The 17,501-nt window shown below is 51.3% G+C and overlaps 2 protein-coding genes across 3 annotated transcripts in view; both read right to left on the bottom strand.

Moving 5' to 3' along the window:
- The window catches only part of qser1 (glutamine and serine rich 1), a 16,263-nt gene extending 4,825 nt beyond the window's left edge, over positions 1 to 11,438 (bottom strand). Inside the window, exons 1-7 of one of the 2 annotated variants that reach the window (XM_084682709.1) lie at positions 11,053 to 11,438; positions 7,477 to 7,580; positions 6,444 to 6,587; positions 2,806 to 6,195; positions 1,006 to 1,301; positions 778 to 894; positions 322 to 455 (exon numbers count right to left, since the gene is read on the bottom strand). In XM_084682709.1, the coding sequence (XP_084538835.1) occupies positions 322 to 455; positions 778 to 894; positions 1,006 to 1,301; positions 2,806 to 6,195; positions 6,444 to 6,587; positions 7,477 to 7,580; positions 11,053 to 11,159 (4,292 nt within the window). In that variant the 5' untranslated portion in view covers positions 11,160 to 11,438. The remainder of the gene's footprint in view (positions 1 to 321; positions 456 to 777; positions 895 to 1,005; positions 1,302 to 2,805; positions 6,196 to 6,443; positions 6,588 to 7,476; positions 7,581 to 11,052) is intronic. The other variant, XM_084682708.1, reaches the window with a different exon arrangement.
- A 1,731-nt stretch (positions 11,439 to 13,169) lies between these two features.
- prrg4 (proline rich Gla (G-carboxyglutamic acid) 4 (transmembrane)) lies at positions 13,170 to 16,862 on the bottom strand. Its single transcript, XM_084682487.1, has 7 exons — positions 16,632 to 16,862; positions 16,239 to 16,354; positions 15,966 to 16,129; positions 15,798 to 15,825; positions 14,852 to 14,996; positions 14,403 to 14,591; positions 13,170 to 13,995 (listed from the first exon to the last, which is right to left on the bottom strand). The coding sequence occupies exons 2-7, from the start codon at positions 16,348 to 16,350 to the stop codon at positions 13,968 to 13,970; spliced, it is 666 nt and encodes a 221-aa protein (XP_084538613.1). The 5' UTR covers positions 16,351 to 16,354; positions 16,632 to 16,862; the 3' UTR covers positions 13,170 to 13,967.
- Between the last annotated feature and the right edge of the window lie 639 nt (positions 16,863 to 17,501).

Here is a 17,501-nt window from a genome sequence, read left to right as displayed (position 1 = left end):
GGGAGGTGGGAGGAGAGGAGGTGGGAGGAGGGGAGGTGGGAGGAGGGGAGGTGGGAGGAGAGGAGGTGGGAGGAGGGGAGGTGGGAGGAGGGGAGGTGGGAGGAGGGGAGGTGGGAGGAGAGGAGGTGGGAGGAGGGGAGGTGGGAGGAGGGGAGGTGGGAGGAGGGGAGGTGGGAGGAGGGGAGGTGGGAGGAGGGGAGGTGGGAGGAGGGGAGGTGGGAGGAGGGGAGGTGGGAGGAGGGGAGGTGGGAGGAGAGGGTTAATCTAGACATGAAGAATATAGCTTTCAAGGCCAACACACACACCATCTCCTCCACGTACCTCATAGAGTGCAGTGGTTTGCAGCGAGGTTTGCGGTTGCAGACCCGTACCGACTCCCTCTTGTTGACCGTGTCCAGGAACTTGACATAGACCCGGCGGTACATGGTCTTAGCGTCGCCAAAGTAACCCAGGTACTACACACAGGGAGGAACACTCGGGTTAGTAACCCAGGTACGACACACAGGGAGGAACACTCGGGTTAGTAACCCAGGTACGACACACAGGGAGGAACACTCGGGTTAGTAACCCAGGTACGACACACAGGGAGGAACACTCGGGTTAGTAACCCAGGTACGACACACAGGGAGGAACACTCGGGTTAGTAACCCAGGTACGACACACAGGGAGGAACACTCGGGTTAGTAACCCAGGTACGACACACAGGGAGGAACACTCGGGTTAGACAGCACTAGGAGGGTGTGTGTGTGCATGTGTGGTGTGTGTGTGTGTACTGACGCTGTTGGTTGCTGAGAACACTCTCCTCCCGTCTCTCAGCTCAGGAACAAACTTCTGCAGCAGAGCCTTCTGGACTTTCCAGATGGCTGGGGGCTCCCTGCCAGCTGTCAATGTCACCTAAAGACACACACACGGACACACACACACACAGCATCAGAAACCAGCAACAAGGGCTACAACTAAAACTCCAATTTCAATAAAAATCCCCTCTCCTTCCTCCCTCCCTACCTCCAGACTCTCGATGTCCTCGTTCCTGACCACAAACTCATCCCTCTCCCGGTACATCCCCTCCCCTCCGCTGTCCGACAGATCCTCGTCCGTCTGTCCCTCCACCGCCACGCTGGTCAGCCGCGCGGCCAGCAGGCCTGGGGGCGGGGCCTCCCGCGCCCCCTCTCGCCCTGACGACGCCGTTGCCGAGGGCTCCCTGGGAGACTCCTTCTGCCGCACCTCCGCTTTAGCAACAGGCTGAGGCATGCTGGGAGTCTGGTCTGGCTTGAGGAGGAGGGAGGAGGAGAGTCTGGTGTCTGTGGAGAGGGGCGGAGGGGAGTACAGGAGAGGGGGAAGGGAGAGGAGGGGGAAGGGAGAGGAGGGGGAAGGGAGAGGAGGGGGAAGGGAGAGGAGGGGGAAGGGAGAGGAGGGGGAAGGGAGAGGAGGGGGAAGGGAGAGGAGGGGGAAGGGAGAGGAGGGGAGGGGGAAGGGAGAGGAGGGGAGGGGGAAGGGAGAGGAGGGGGAAGGGAGAGGAGGGGGAAGGGAGAGGAGGGGAGGGGGAAGGGAGAGGAGGGGAGGGGGAAGGGAGAGGAGGGGGAAGGGAGAGGAGGGGAGGGGGAAGGGAGAGGAGGGGGAAGGGAGAGGAGGGGGAAGGGAGAGGAGGGGGAAGGGAGAGGAGGGGGAAGGGAGAGGAGGGGAGGGGGAAGGTAGAGGAGGGGGAAGGGAGAGGAGGGGGAAGGGAGAGGAGGGGGAAGGGAGAGGAGGGGGAAGGGAGAGGAGGGGGAAGGGAGAGGAGGGGGAAGGGAGAGGAGGGGGAAGGGAGAGGAGGGGAGGGGGAAGGGAGAGGAGGGGGAAGGGAGAGGAGGGGGAAGGGAGAGGAGGGGGAAGGGAGAGGAGGGGGAAGGGAGAGGAGGGGGAAGGGAGAGGAGGGGAGGGGGAAGGGAGAGGAGGGGGAAGGGAGAGGAGGGGAGGGGGAAGGGAGAGGAGGGGGAAGGGAGAGGAGGGGGAAGGGAGAGGAGGGGAGGGGGAAGGTAGAGGAGGGGGAAGGGAGAGGAGGGGGAAGGGAGAGGAGGGGGAAGGGAGAGGAGGGGGAAGGGAGAGGAGGGGGAAGGGAGAGGAGGGGAGGGGAGAGGAGGGGGAAGGGAGAGGAGGGGGAAGGGAGAGGAGGGGGAAGGGAGAGGAGGGGGAAGGGAGAGGAGGGGAGGGGGAAGGGAGAGGAGGGGGAAGGGAGAGGAGGGGGAAGGGAGAGGAGGGGGAAGGGAGAGGAGGGGAGGGGGAAGGGAGAGGAGGGGAGGGGGAAGGGAGAGGAGGGGGAAGGGAGAGGAGGGGAGGGGGAAGGGAGAGAAGGGGAGGGGGAAGGGAGAGGAGGGGAGGGGGAAGGGAGAGGAGGGGAGGGGGAAGGGAGAGGAGGGGGAAGGGAGAGGAGGGGGAAGGGAGAGAAGGGGGAAGGGAGAGAAGGGGAGGGGGAAGGGAGAGGAGGGGAGGGGAGGGGAGGGGGAAGGGAGAGGAGGGGAGGGGGAAGGGAGAGGAGGGGAGGGGGAAGGGAGAGGAGAGATACAATACTGGATGTGTTTGCTATAGCAGTTGTACACTGTCTCCAGTGTGACACCAGCCATAGTAATGAGATTACACTGCATTCATTTAGCATATGCTGTCATCCTAAGTGACGTACTAAAGGGGGACCAGCAACCTTTCAATCTGCAAAGCACAAACTCTCTACAACTGACTGAGCAACACCCATCCCTTGGGGATCATCATTACAAAGGTTTCAATCCCACATGCGGTCAGTAGAGAGCAGTGAGCATCTCCAGAGCGACTGACCTGTCCTCTGTCTCCTGTCCCCTGGCTCGTCCAGAGCTGAGAGGGCAGAGGTGATGCTGTTCTGCAGCGCCTGGTTCCTGCCCACACTCTCCTCCTCGTCAGAGCTGAAGGAGGGAAGGGTCTCCAGGTTCCTCTGGAGGTCCTCCTCCAGGCGCTTCTGCTGCAAGCTCACCCCCGCATGGCCGTCCTGGGGCAACACAGGGGCACCAGGGGGCTGGAGTTTGGGTGGCAGGGGGGGCTGGGGGCAAGGGGGGGGTTTGGAGGAGGGTTTCCTGGAGCGACTGGCGGCGCGTGCGGGCGTGGAGGAGAAGTGCTGCTTGGGGCCTGATTTGAGGAAATCCAGGAAGGAACCGATGAATCCGGTCTTGACCTCTGGTTGTTTCTCCTCCACCTCGCGGATCTTCTGCCTGATGCGTTCGTGCTGCTGGTATCCGTCGTAGACGCCGTCCGAGGTGGAGGGCGAGCTGGTGTCGCTGCCACGTGAGTTCTGCCGCTTGGCCTGGCCCCCCCCGCGCTTGCCTGGTCTCCCGCCGGCCTCCTCCTCCTCCTGCCCGGCTGGTCTGCCTGGCCCTGCGGTCCGGGGCCGCGCCCGCTTCCTAGGGAAACCCTCGGAGGAGCACTCCACCAGCGCCTCCTCCCTCTTCATGGCCTTCGGGCCCCGGGCCGGGGTCTTGCCCGTGGCTCCGGGCCCGAGGCCCGACGGATCGTAGCCCAGCTTGTAGTCCTCTTCGACACCCACCCCGCCGTTGGCGTGGAGATCGGACCCGTTGCTAGGGTGACCGGGTCGTCCGTCCGAGGTCACGTGGGTCCCGTTTAGTGTCATGGCGTGGGAGGAGCTAGTGTTGGCAATGATGGCGTGCTGAGACGAGGAGAACTCCGGGGAAACGTGTCTGGGCCCCACCGTCTGGAAGTGGCCCTTGGAGTCCGCCATGTCCCCGTCGGTCGTGGCTTTGACAAAGTCGTGGGGCGTGACCCCGCACGCGGCCGCCGTGGCCGCCAGGATGTCATCCACGTTGGACAGGATGTTCCTCTCGTCGGCCAGCATGATGGATTCTGGGAAGCAGATGGAGTTGAGGGGAAACTTGTTGTCCTGCTGAGACACGGCCTGGCCGTAAGGATCTTTGGGTGGAAGGTGTTTTGTGGAGTCCATCGCCCCCTGGTGGCTGCCGTTGAGTCCGCTGTGGCCGATCATCTCTCCATTCAGATGAAGGTACTGCACCTGGCCCGGGCTTGAGGCGTGGTTCTGGTTCTGTTGCACGTGTGCCGAGACCCCCTTGGAGGGGTTGTGTCCCGGGTGGATGAGGGGCTGCTGCAGCAGAATCATCTGACTGGGGTCCAGCAGCACCTGAGTGTTGGGGACCCTTATGAACTGGGTGTGGGCAGCCTGGCTGCGGGCCTGGCTGTGATCAGCCTGGGCCCTGGAGGTCAGCACCTGCTGGCTTTGTTGCAGCGGCTCGGGGGCGCGTAGCAGGTGTGAGTGCTGTTTGAGTTCCTCGGCGCTCAGGGAGACGTGGGAAGACAGGATCTGGGGGTTGTTGGTGGTCTTTGGATCGGGGGCTCCGCATGTGTTGGCCCGGCTCCCAAGCTGGCCGTGAGCGGACAGCAGCCGCTCGTCCTTCCCCTGGGTCAGGTGACCCGGGGTCAGGTGACCCAGCATCTGCTCCTCGGAGCGCAAGCTGCTCCGGATCACGCTCTGCGTGTTGTAGCGGTCGTCCATTTTGGAGACCACGTAGACCACGTTGTTGGGGCCGGCCATGTTGCTGCTGCCGGGGCAGGAGGCGTCCAGGGAGGCTTGCTGGAGCGCCTGGAGCTCCTGGATGTGGAGCTCTTCCAGTTTCTGCTTCCCGTAGGCCGGCTTGAGGTCCTGCGGTCCCGAGGACCGGTTGTCGTTCTGTAAGGCTTGCGTGTGCGTGGTGGCGGAGAAGGTGGGTGACGGCGTGGGCAGCAGGTACTTCTGGGGGTGGGTCAGGCTGCTGTCTGTCTTCTCCACAGGGGAGGGCTGCATTAAGACGTAGCCCTGCATAGAGTTGGTGGTAGCCAGAGACTGGGCCCGCGGCTGGGGGTAGGAGGAGGAGAGGGATTGTCCTGCGACGTAGCTCTGAGTGGAGGAATCTTGCCCCTGTGACTGCGATGGGTAACTCACGTTGGGGGCGCCCTGAGAGTGGCTGGGGGTGTAGGCCTGGGAGAGACTGCCCAGACACAAAGCCTGGGCCTGGGCCGCGTACTGAGCATCCTGGCCCTGACTGGAGGAGTACACCAGAGACTGACTGACCGCCAGCCCGCTGCCTGCCTGGTCGGAGAAGGAGGGCATAGTCTTGTAAAGGGAAGGCAGTTTCTCCGAGGAGGTGAAGGAGACCTGGGTTTGGCTGTGGGAAGAGGGGTAGCTCTGAGAGTGGCTGATGGCTAGCAGGCTGGGAAGCTGGCCGGCTGACTGCTGGCTGGCTGTCACCGAACTTTGCTTCTGCCCTGGGGAGGGGTAACTCTCAGGGGATCCTCCTGCTGCGTGGCTCTGGGAGTGGGGGTGACCTTCCCCACCGTCCGAGGGATGGGGGGCCATTTGGGAAGAACAGTCTTTAGCCTTGGCCCCACCGGAGGAAGAGGAGTAACCGGGAGACGGGTCGGAGGAGGAGGAATAAGCCTGAGATTGCTGGAGCCCGGTCTGAGAGGCCGAGTCTGGTTTGGGCTGGGGGGTGCCGTTGACTCCCTGGGGGGGGGCTGGCTCCACGGGGGGGCTGGGCCCGGGGGTGTGCCTGGAGGGGTCCTTCTGGTAGGACACGTCCCCATCACCGGAGCCCAGGTACCCCTGCAGGGAGCCGGGGAGTTGATCGGGGGCGGCCTGGCCGCTGGAAGGCCTCTGGTGGTGCTTGATCACGCTACACTCCCTCTGGAGCGCTCTCTCCACTGAGCCCGAGAACACGGGCGATCCGTAAGGCAGCGAGGCCGGCTGGGCGGAGGCTGGCTGGGCGGAGGCCGGCTGGGCAGAGGCCAGCGTCTGGGGAAGGAGGCTGAACTGAGGCTGCAGGAGGTGGGGGGCGGACTCCTGGGCGGAGCGATACGTGGAGGACTGGATGGGCAGGGTGCTGCCCGGGGATGGAGCGGGGAGGTGGTTGAAGGCCAGGGCGGCCTGGCTGGGTTTGAGGTGGAGCAGGGGGTCGTGGTGAGGGAGCAGGCCGCTGGAGGTGCTGAAGACGGGGTCTTGGAGGGTCAGGGAGGGGGTGGAGGTGTAGCACCTGGGGGGGAAGGCACCCACGTGCTGATAGGCTGAGAGGGTGGCAGGGGAGGGGGAGGCACCCACGTGCTGATAGGCTGAGAGGGCGGCGGGGGAGGGGAAGGTGGCGGTTGAAGGCAAGGCCCCAGTCAGATACAGCTCTGTGGTGGAGGAGTTTGTACCTGTACAGGAAACAGGAAACAGTTCAATACCAACTCCTCTAATCATTCAAATAATTTAACTATGGACTTCTGATCCTTGAAGTTACTGCAGTACTTTCAACATTTTATGTGTAAAAGGAAATGTTAAACACAAATGTAAATGTGTAAATGTAAAATATCAAGGTGTAAATGTAGTGTAAATGTAAATTGCTAATATAAATGTTTAAACGTAAAAGTATGGTGTTAAGGTGTAAATGCGGGGTGTTTACCGGCGGACCACGAGGGCGGTCTGAAGGAGGGCAGCATAGAGCAGGCAGGACCAGCCTGCAGGCTTCTAGACTCCATGGCAGACAGGAAGTTCATTATGGAGGTCTCAGTGGTGCTACTGCTTGAGTCAAACACCCCAGACAGACCTGGGAGAGTGAGAAAGACATAGAGAGAGGGGGGGGGGGACGCAGACAGAGACAGAGAGACAGAGACAGAAACAGAGAGAGAGAGAGAGAGAGAGAGAGAGAGAGAGAGAGAGAGAGAGAGAGAGAGAGAGAGAGAGAGATTCACAGAGCTCAATACAGACAGCCTGGGCATAGTACTGTGCAAAACTAATGTATCTGGCACCGGGTTCATCTGTTGTTAGAGCCCGACCGTAATATCGGCCCGCCGATATTATCAGACGATATTAGGCATTTTCCAAACTATCGGTATTGGCATTTATAATAGATATCATATAACGACAATATTGAAGTAAAAAAAAAAAACATATATATATATATATAAACACACACACAGAGAAATAATTACAGATAAATGAGAAAAAACGAAGAAAAAAAACGGCCGAAACACCCTTCAACCATGTTATGAGTGTTGGCATTGCAGTTTGTTCACCGCCCCTCTTCAAAGGACTTTAAGTTTCATATCTTAAGCTTGTATTTTTATATATTTTATTTATCAGAACTTTAATATATTTTGATGTTCCTCGGTTCTGTTGTGACAATAATACAAACAAGTTTATTTTTAAACTGCATTATCATATTATTTTAGTGAGAACTCATAAATAGCTACAAATAATAGGGGTGTCAGATTGCTGAACGGTTAGGGATTCGGGCTATTACTAAGAAGGTTGCCGGTTTGATTCCCGGCCGTGCAAAATTCATATTGGTATCGGCCTTAAAAATCCTTTATCGATCGGGCTCTAGTGTTAGTGTAACTCACCTGTAAGGTGGTGTGTGTTAGTGTGAGTCACCTGTAGGGTGATGTGTGTTAGTGTAATTCACCTGTAGGGTGGTGTGTGGAGGTGTAACTCACCTGTAGGGTGGTGTGTAGAGGTGTAGGTGGGCAGTTGATGAGTGGAGACATAAGTCTGTCTTTGGAGCAGCTCTGACTCCAGGTGTGTGGCACCATAACTGGAACTACGAGGAAAACGCACACAAACACACATAGGCACGCACACACAGACACACACAGGCACACATACACACACAAGCACACACAGGATATAAGTGAACCGTCTCACTTGAACAAAGACAACACACAGGTAAATACTACTCAAACTAACCCATACATTCCTGGACACGAAAGAAACTTGACCGTGTTTATCTCATTGACTATCTTAAGAGGTTTCACTTTGGTTAAAGTTGAAAATGACAGAGGTTGCAGACTAATACGCAAATTGGTCTGGCGATGTCAGACTACACCTGAATAGCTAAACTACATGCCCATATTAGTTTTACCAGCAATTCACACGAACCGTGACCATCGTAAGACCCCCTACGTCCTGCTGTTCCTCATAGCGATAGCTGTGCTAGCTTCACAAGCACGTGACCCGAGTTCCCAGTAGCTTCTAATAGCCACCACAGTCTCTCAGTCACAGCACAACACGCGGCTCTATGAAACTCAAAGGGCATTGACATGGTCATGCTCCTCTTGGCTTCCTGTTGAAGGTTTGCTAGGGAAAAGCATCACTATCACAGGGGGCCCAGCGAGGCGGAGGAGAGACGGAGGAGACGACCAGAGGAGGAGAGACGGGTCCGGACACGACAGGGAGGAGGGCTACGGTTGAGAAAGACGTTTGTCTACTACCTGAAACCTGTCCTTTTCACACAGGAAGCTCTCACGCTACGCAGAAGAGGACCAGAGGAGGAAACCAGAGGAGACCAGGGGAGACCAGAGGAGACCAGGGGAGAGGACCAGAGGAGAGGACCAGAGGAGAGGACCAGAGGAAGGGACCAGAGGAGACCAGGGGAGAGGACCAGCGGAGGAGACCAGAGGAGGAAACCAGAGGAGGGGACCAGAGGAGAGGACCAGAGGAGGACACCAGAGGAGAGGACCAGAGGAGGGGACCAGAGGAGGAGACCAGAGGAGGAGACCAGAGGAGAGGACCAGAGGAGAGGACCAGAGGAGGAGACCAGAGGAGAGGACCAGAGGAGGAGACCAGAGGAGGAGACCAGAGGCGGAGACCAGAGGAGGAGACCAGAGGAGGAGACCAGAGGAGGGGACCAGAGGAGGGGACCCGAGGCGGAGACCAGAGGAGAGGACCAGAGGAGAGGACCAGAGGCGGAGACCAGAGGAGAGGACCAGAAGAGAGGACCAGAGGAGGAGACCAGAGGAAAGGACCAGAGGAGAGGACCAGAGGAGGAGACCAGAGGAGAGGACCAGAGGAGGAGACCAGAGGAGAGGACCAGAGGAGAGGACCAGAGGAGGAGACCAGAGGAGAGGACCAGAGGCGGAGACCAGAGGAGGAGACCAGAGGAGGAGACCAGAGGAGAGGACCAGAGAGCCAGCCCCTGCGTGCAGTTGATAGTTGAGGCTGAGTTCTGAACTTTGGCCTCGATTTTCACTTCCACTCTTCCTTCACAACCCTCCAGAGCACAGTCATATCCACATCTTCAAGGATGAAGCACTGATGATGCAAAAAAGCTTAGTCCTTAGAAACTGAAATTATGCATGGATGTCAACACATTGATTTATCTGAACATAATGTTTAAAAAGAACTCAAATCTCAGATGACTGAGGATCCTACCCCTGATCCTGCTGTTCTTCTTGATGCTACATGAGCAGAGTTATTGGCTGGATGAAACATGGCCAGGCAGACTAATGCTCCCTCCAGGAGACAAACAGCTGGCCTAGGAGAACACACAGCTGGATGTAAGAGACTTCTCTCTCTCCCTCTCTCTCTCCCTCACCCTCTCTCTCTCTCTCCCTCTCCCTCCCTCACCCTCTCTCTCTCTTTCTCTCCCTCTCTCCCTTTCTCTCTTTCCCTCTCCCCCTCTCTCTCTCTCTCTCCCTCCCTCACCCTCTCTCTCTCTCCCTTTCTCTCTTTCCCTCTTTCCCTCTTTCCCTCTCCCCCTCTCTCTCTCTCTCTCTCCCTCCCCCTCTCTCTCAGGAGGAACATGGGCAGAGTCGTTGGCTATCTGCTCTAAGCGTCTTTCCTCCAGTTCTAGTTTCAACAAATCATGTACCTACCAAGACCATCTTGTAATGTACAAGCAAGCACCGTTTAGAAACGATTTCCTGCCGAGACAAGTAAAAGCTCACGTCATGTCCAGCACCACGGCCCTAGTGCAGGACACTCCCTGCCCTTCATCTCAGTAAACTGACCCGAGACGAACCTCCACAGGAAATGAGACGATTCGATTATCCGAAACGATCGTGGTGGATTTCAGAAGTCCATCCCAACAGGGCATGTGAGAGCCAGGGAGAGACCCTTGGGCTCGTTCCAGGACCACAGGGGGCCAGTGAGAGCAGTATGACAGATGTCAAAACACTGAGACAACAGAGTCAGCGGTCCTGGAGGGCTGGGCGGCAGGGCTGCACTTGTGGCGCAGGCCTGAGAATTAGAAGCAGCGATTCATGAAAAGGAAGGAAGTTTCTCGGTTTTTCCAGGCACAGGGGTCTGTCTGTATCAGGGATTAACAAAAGGATAGGTTCCAGGCTGAACTTTCACAGGCTGTTGATCTCTGACACTGACATCTTCTGTCTGTCTTCCTGTCATTAGGTGCTATAACTAGGGCAAACTGGCATGGCCCAAATTTCACTTGCGGATTTATCCATGCGGTTCCATATTTTTAAATATCTACAGACACACTTTTTCCATAGCACAGTTAACCACTACAAAGCTACACCAAATCAGCATTGTTCAAACCACACACTTATTAGCATGTGGCCTAAATCGTACTATAATTATTGTCCTGTCATTGCTCATGGTGTTGGTAAATAATGTAGAGGACGGCACACAATCGGTCCACGACTAATGGTTACTAATGTGGTTTGGATATGTTGACAATGGTTATTAATGGTTTGGATATGTTGAATATGCAGATAACGGATAGTGAATCTGAGACACAATGCTTTCAAATCCTCAACACAACAATCCCAAACGTGCAAAGTATCTATATGTTGCGTAATATATTATATATTATTTAATGAGAGTTAGCAAGGCTAGACTTGCTCAAAGCTCTAAAGTACACATGTGCACCTGGCAAACAAATGGACTGGCTTTGGCATTTCGTTCCTTGATCGTGATTATCATCTGATAGCGGGTTTTGGCACCAGAACACGACGTAGCTAATAGTTAGCTAAATTTGCTGTTTCTTTCCAAAAGCTAGCCTAACACTTGACCTGCATGCTCATGCAGTCTGCCTGGCTATTGTGCTAATACCATGGAGCACCCTGCTAATAAAATAACTGGCGTACGGATGCCATATATTTCAAGGCTGTCATAAATACCAACTCTAAGGTTCTTAGCGAGCCGTACACTCCCCGACCGAACCGCTCTGGAGGGCAGGTAAACTGGTCATATTTGGCAAGGTTTTTGTTTTGCTAGGCCTTTCCATCACCGGAGTTTTCTTAGGAAGGTGATCCGCCCTCCCCTTCATGTTTTACCTTGGCTTGATGCTTGAAGGGCTGCGATCATAGGCCCAAGCTACGGTCTGCGCTGGTGGGACCAGCGGATCCACGAAGCTGGATGTCGGGTAATTGCGGTCCATCATCCGGCGAAGGCTGGAAGAACGGCGCTTCCCCGGAGCTTTGTGAGGCAGCAGGCACACATACGAGCGCGGGGCCGGCAGAAACAATCACATTCTCACGCACCATAGATCGTTACGCGCCGTCAATGTATGCAGGGATGCGGTACAACTCTGCTTTTGTCTAAAATGAGTTTACTAATAATCATTTTTCATTTTCCGTAATTAGTCTGTGCTGCCCCTGCATGCTGACAGCGGTTCCAAGTACCCATGTTGGTTTATTTCCCAGAGTGCACCGCGGACGCGCTCGAAGTTTTCCAAAAAAAAAAAAAAAGAGTTAAATATGTGTTTTGTCATCCGCCTGAGTGCCAGATGCGAGTCAGTGTTGTACTGTCTCACTTGTTTCTGGACATCACCTCCACTCCACACACACATTCACTTCGCACCGTTGAATGTCTTCCGTTTTAACTGTTTATATCTGTTGGTAGCATAGGTAAAATTTTTATTTCTGAGATCAAACCTCATGTCTCACTGAGCATTTAGATTGCAGCCTAAATTCCTTCCTTCCCTGGAGAAGAAATCGTTCCAAAATACTTTCTTCACATAACAGATTCCAGCACAAACAACTTGAGGAGTTGAAGAGGAAGGTGAACGGTGGAAAACTCATAACTAACTAATAACAATTAAAAGTAGTTATCCATTAAATATTATGAACAGATTTTAATATCATGTTTGATATGCTTTTGTTCCTTATATTAGCAATGTTTTGTGTTGTGGAACTCATACTTTATAGATTATACACATGTTGTGTCTGTACCACACAAACAAGGGGACAGAGTGCAGAGAGCACTCCTGAGGACCTTGTTTGACTCTGTGGTGGCATCAGCCATCCTCTATGGAGTGGCCTGCTGGGGAAGCAACATCTCGGCTGTTGACAGGAGGAGACTGAACAAGCTAGTCAAGAAGGCCAGCAGTGTGCTGGGGTGCCCACTGGATACGGTGGAGGTGGTGGGAGACAGGAGGATGACTGCTAAGCTATCATCCCTGACGGACAACACCTCCCTCCCCATGAGGGACGCCCTGGCAGCTCTAAGCAGCTCCTTCAGCCACCGGCTGATTCACCCCCGGTGTGTGAAGGAGAGCGACCGCAGGTCCTTCCCTCCTGCTGCTGTCAGGCTGGACAACCAGCTGTGCTCCCAGTAGACCACCAAATACAACATCTGTGCAATATATTGTATACAATACTAATACACAGTGTAATTCAATTATTCTGCCTGTATATGCCAGATTTTTCTGATCATATTTAGTTTCTGCGGCTCTGCTCTGCACTTACCTACCCATGTACTACTGTATTATTACTTATTTTGCAACATTGTTGTTTTTGTACTATGTTGTTTTTACTCTTGTATGTAAAGTTTGCACTATCTCTACGCACCTGTAATCCTGCAGATTTCCACACTGTGGGACTAAAAAGGATTATCTTATCTCCTTATTTTATCTACTAGACCAGATTGGTTAACATGTTCGTTTGTCTACCAAAAGCACCACATTTGATCTCCTACAAGGAGTCAGGCGGCTGAGCGGTTAGGGAATCGGGCTAGTAATCAGAAAGTTGCTGGTTTGATCCCGGCCGCGCCAAATGACGTTGTGTCCTTGGGCAAGGCACTTCACCTTACTTGCCTCGGGTGAATGTCCCTGTACTCACTGTTAGTCGCTCTGGATCGGAGCGTCTGCTAAATGTAAATGTACAACAACTGAAAACTGATGAGGGTACAAGGTCAAATTTGAAATATGTTATAGATCATATTTGCCAGTGTCTCTATTGTAGTATCAAGGTTGGGTGCATAGAAGCTAAACGTCACTTGAAATGTTGTTAACAATACCGGCTTCCATGCATTAGTCTTAGACGTAACAGGTCTTTGCTCTTTTCAAAGCTATAGTAGTCTAACGATTTTTTACAACTGCTACCAAGTTGAGTTGACATCTTTACTGACAGGCTAAACAAAACAAAAAAAAACTTCCATGCAAAAAACAATATACGAATTATAATTTATTAAATACTTTGTAGTAGTAGTAATTACCAAGACATTCAATGGAATGAACGGAAACAAGAAATTAGAGTAAACGTCACACTTAAACAAGCCTCAGGCTTTCTAAAAACAGTAAAAAATCAAATAAAAAAACATTTAAGATTACAAACTGTGATGTCTACCATCAGTCTAAGTGCTCTGGGCCAAAAGGTAACCCTAGGTATTCTGGGTGCAGCACAGGGTAGTCACTGATTCCAGCTTTACATTTGATGTTTACATGATGTATACATGTTGAAAGGTTAGAAAGAAAAATTGTGTGTAATCCCGTTACCTGTCTTGGAGCAGAGACACCAATGTCTCACAGACGTCATCTGACACAACACCCGAGTCACCTCACTAAGGTGTTGTTATGGCGAAAACACGAGCTGAATAGCTAACCCCAAGTTAAAGTGCACACTAATCAAGTCATTTTGTTATCCAAGATCGTTGAATAAACGTTTAAAATATTTGGTAAAGCATATCATTATTGACTGAGAAGGATAACAAATAAATAAAAAAAAGAATAAAAAGCTAACATAGCAAAAATTATAGTGTGAGGAGGTAAACAAAAGTATAGATAGGAATGAGGTACTACAATATATCTCCCTTGCATTATTTAATGTCAACACGAATAATGTAAATCTGTCAAATTATATTTTGATTTTAACAATGTATATGGCACTTATCACACAGCATTAAAACAAGCATCAAACTAGAATACAGGCTTGCCAAGGACGGCATACACACAGACATCTAGTTGGAGATGCTATCGTCGAATACTTCCAGGTCGTGATCTATAAGCACACCAAAGAAAAGAGGTTGTTGTTGCACTTTAGTTTTGATATTATTGTTGCACTGTGTCTGGTAGCTGAGATGTTACTTTACACTGTGTCTGGTAGCTGAGATGTGGTTACTTTACAAAAAATGTCCACTTCTAATCCTTGATTTTCTGCTGAACATTCTATATACTGTTGATGTAAATAAACAAAATGAATAACCAAGTGTGGAAAATTGATGAAAATGCGGACATTTGAGATAGATATACCATTTGTAGATAAACATTATTCTGCTGATTGAATCAAATGTAAAGGGGACAGGTTTAGAGTTCCAAAGATCCTTCCAGGCTAGTAATGCTGTGGTGTGTGTGTACAGTGTGTGTGTGTGGACTCATGAGAGATCCAGCGAAGGTGAGCATGCCTACCCTGGGTATGGAGGTGGTGGGGCGTCGTGTGGTCCAGACTTGGCTATGGCCTGCTCGTAGGAGGGCAGTCCTGGGTGCTCCCCTGCCTCCAGGGGGGGTGGGGGGAGGAGGCCAGGCTGAAGGGACACCTCATCCAGCCGCCGCATGATCAGAGAGGCGTTACTGCGTCTGTTACGTACCCTGACAGAGCTGGGAAGATGCACACAACACGCACGCACACGCAAGCAAATACACACACACACAAGCATTCACGCTTTTATTTTATTGTAGCGGACTTGTTAAAGTCTGTTACACACACACACGATGTGTGAGAAATTAAATTGCAGATCAATTCTAAACTTCGATCAATTCAGAAATTCTGAGATCCATTTCTGACCTGGCGTCGGTTGGGTTAGGGTTATCGGTTGGGTTAGGGTTATCGGTTGTCACGGAGATGAGGAGATGCTCACCTGTGGTGGGACAAATCTCCCCCCTTGCACCTGTGCTGGCAGAAGTACCAGAGCAGCAGGCCTACGATGATGACCAGCACCCCGGCCGTGATTAGCCCCACCAGCAGAGCTGTCACATCCAGCCTGGACGGGCGCTTGTCTTTCCCTGCAGGGTTCACAAATACACTCATGTAACAGAGGCTACTTAAAAAATATTTTACAAAAAAGTCAACAACAAAAAAATGTCAACCTTCAGAAACTTTGTGGAAAATATTTTTTTTCTCCTCCCAAGTAATTTTTCAGAAACCTACCATTCCCCTGGTCTAAAGCAATGTACAGACAGTTCTTATAGAAAGAGTAGAATATGAAGGATCATAAAAGTGCATAGTTGTAACTTATGTATGGTTACGTAGGGTTAGTGTACTGCAGTGTGGTGAAGTTGTAAACTTCAAAGATCAAACACACATCACCCAAACATGTCACAAGATGAGATATTAATAGTGTTGCACTGTGCCTGCTAAATACAGTGCTTGAATCTGACCACTGAAATACTGTTTGAATTATAAAGGCACTTCTGATCCTTGACCTTCTGCTGTACGTCCTATATGCACTAGTTGTACGCTTCAGCGGAGTCAAGTGACTGAGCGGTTAGGGAATCGGGCTAGTATCGATTCCCGGCCGTGCCAAATGACGTTGTGTCCTTGGGCAAGATACTTCACCCTACTTGCCTCGGGGAATGTCCCTGTACTCACTGTAAGCCGCTCTGGATAAGAGCTTCTGCTAAATGACTACATGTAAATGTTCCTTTGTACAAGCTTGAAATGCCATGCTCCTGTAAAACTGGCTTGAAAACAGGTTATGTAAAAAAATGTTGAAGGTTTGAATGATTGATGAAGGATTTTCATCTATTACAAGCCTACAGAACTGCAAAATGGAATTTTAAGTTTACAACAAACTGAATCCTTACCCTCTACGTATTTTTTCCAGAAGGTGTCCTGGAAAGTAACATTAAAACAATATCAGTGTATGTAAAAGTCAATAGGGTGCTTCTTATTTAGTATTTGTTTTTACTGCTGGCGTCAGTAATGGTGCAATAGCCTACTTCTCCAGGGAATGTACGGAAGCATCACTTAACTGTATCTGGAACATTCTCAAAAACTTCCCGGGCTTCCTCGTAATTACAAACTTCTTCGTAACATTCCCTTTCCAAGTTCCCGGGAGTGAAGATTTCAAAGTCAAACCGATTGAACAGTAGGTGGCGTCCCAGGAATTTATTCGCCTCGTCCGCTTCCACAAAAACTAGAGTATCAAACCAAGTGCAAGAGGAGTGACACTTTGAACTGTGACCATCAGTTTGAGACCTGCTACAGTCTCGTATACGACGGATGAATTCATGATGATGTCTTACCTTCTTTCGAGTGACCTTCTGTACCTGTGTTGTGCAGTTCACTCTTCACACAAGCCAAGTCTCCATAAGGAAGCAGTTGATGAATGAGTATTAAATACAAAAACATGGCCATTCACCTGGAGCGAGGGAAACCGAGTCATAGCCTATTGTTATAGCTAATAAACACACCCAGTTATAATCAGCAAGTCCTACAAAGCTACTGAAGTCCTGTGGACAACATAAGCCTTTCCATAAGTTCCACATCCATTTCCATAAGTTCTACAAATGACTTATATATACATATACTATATAATATATATAGCCAATATTACATCCCAATAAATAACTACAAAGCAAAAAGGTAACGTTACCTACAAAATGCCGAGAAACTGAAAGGAAACGAAACCCGCCTACCTTGAATAATTAGCAAGCAAACTTCTGTGGTGTTCTACGACTTCGATTTGATAGCATTACCTCAACATTTTTACCGACTAACTTCGTATTGTGTATTTTTAATTATCGACGTTGAGAGTTATTGAATACATGAAAGTGAAATAATCCACTCTGCTTCGTAAAAGGTTTTCCAGTAACACAGCTGTTTACACCACGCAACTGACTCACCGCCTGAGTTACCTGTGCAGACCAGACTAATCGATCTTTTTGGCCTGAAAGCTACATACCGACTGCATATGACGCAGCGTGTGAGACACTAGGGGGCCTTACAGGTTAGTATGGATTGTTCTCTCGTCCGTTTGTCTACATTAATAGCACAAGAAAGATAATGCTTATTTCTGTCTTGTGTTGGGATCTACAAAACTCCACTCGAAATGCAATCAATACGGTGCTTATTCCATTCCACTTAATAAACTAATTTGGAATCGCACCATGATTTTTTGCAACACACTGACACAGATAGGCTACAGCACCGTCTGTGTCGGGCCTAAATAAACGATACAGATTAAAGTAGTTCTATATATTTTTTACCTCTGTGGTATGGACTTTTTCAGTAATTTTCTTTTTTGTAATATTTTTGTCAGTTTTTTTTGTCAGTTTTTGTGACAGAGGGTAACAGGAAATGAGAAGGAGTGGATGACATGCAGAAAATTCCCCAGGGCAGGCTGGAATCAAACCCTGCCCTTCATGTGCAGGTGTAGCCTAACGGGTGTGAACCTGTGAAACTCACTCCTCAGGTATGTAATGGGCTATCCGCGTCCACGTATAGATAGATTTTCTTTGGCGTAGCTGGTAGTGGTCGTGCTTGGCAAGTCAGAGGTCGTGCGGTCG

Source organism: Hypomesus nipponensis, chromosome 19, assembly GCF_054491055.1.
Source record: "Hypomesus nipponensis isolate SF chromosome 19, ASM5449105v1, whole genome shotgun sequence".
Taxonomy (NCBI): domain Eukaryota; kingdom Metazoa; phylum Chordata; class Actinopteri; order Osmeriformes; family Osmeridae; genus Hypomesus; species Hypomesus nipponensis.
This window is presented reverse-complemented; position numbering and strand designations above follow the sequence as displayed.

Bases quoted from the DNA above. Each gene is read 5' to 3' on its own strand.
- prrg4 (XM_084682487.1), bottom strand. From the start codon at position 16,350: ATGGCCATGTTTTTGTATTTAATACTCATTCATCAACTGCTTCCTTAT. The intron at 16,130-16,238 runs GTAAGACATCAT...TTGATACTCTAG, and splicing joins AGAAGGTCACTCGAAAGAAG to TTTTTGTGGAAGCGGACGAG. The intron at 14,592-14,851 runs GTGAGCATCTCC...GCATCTTCCCAG, and splicing joins GGAGATTTGTCCCACCACAG to CTCTGTCAGGGTACGTAACA.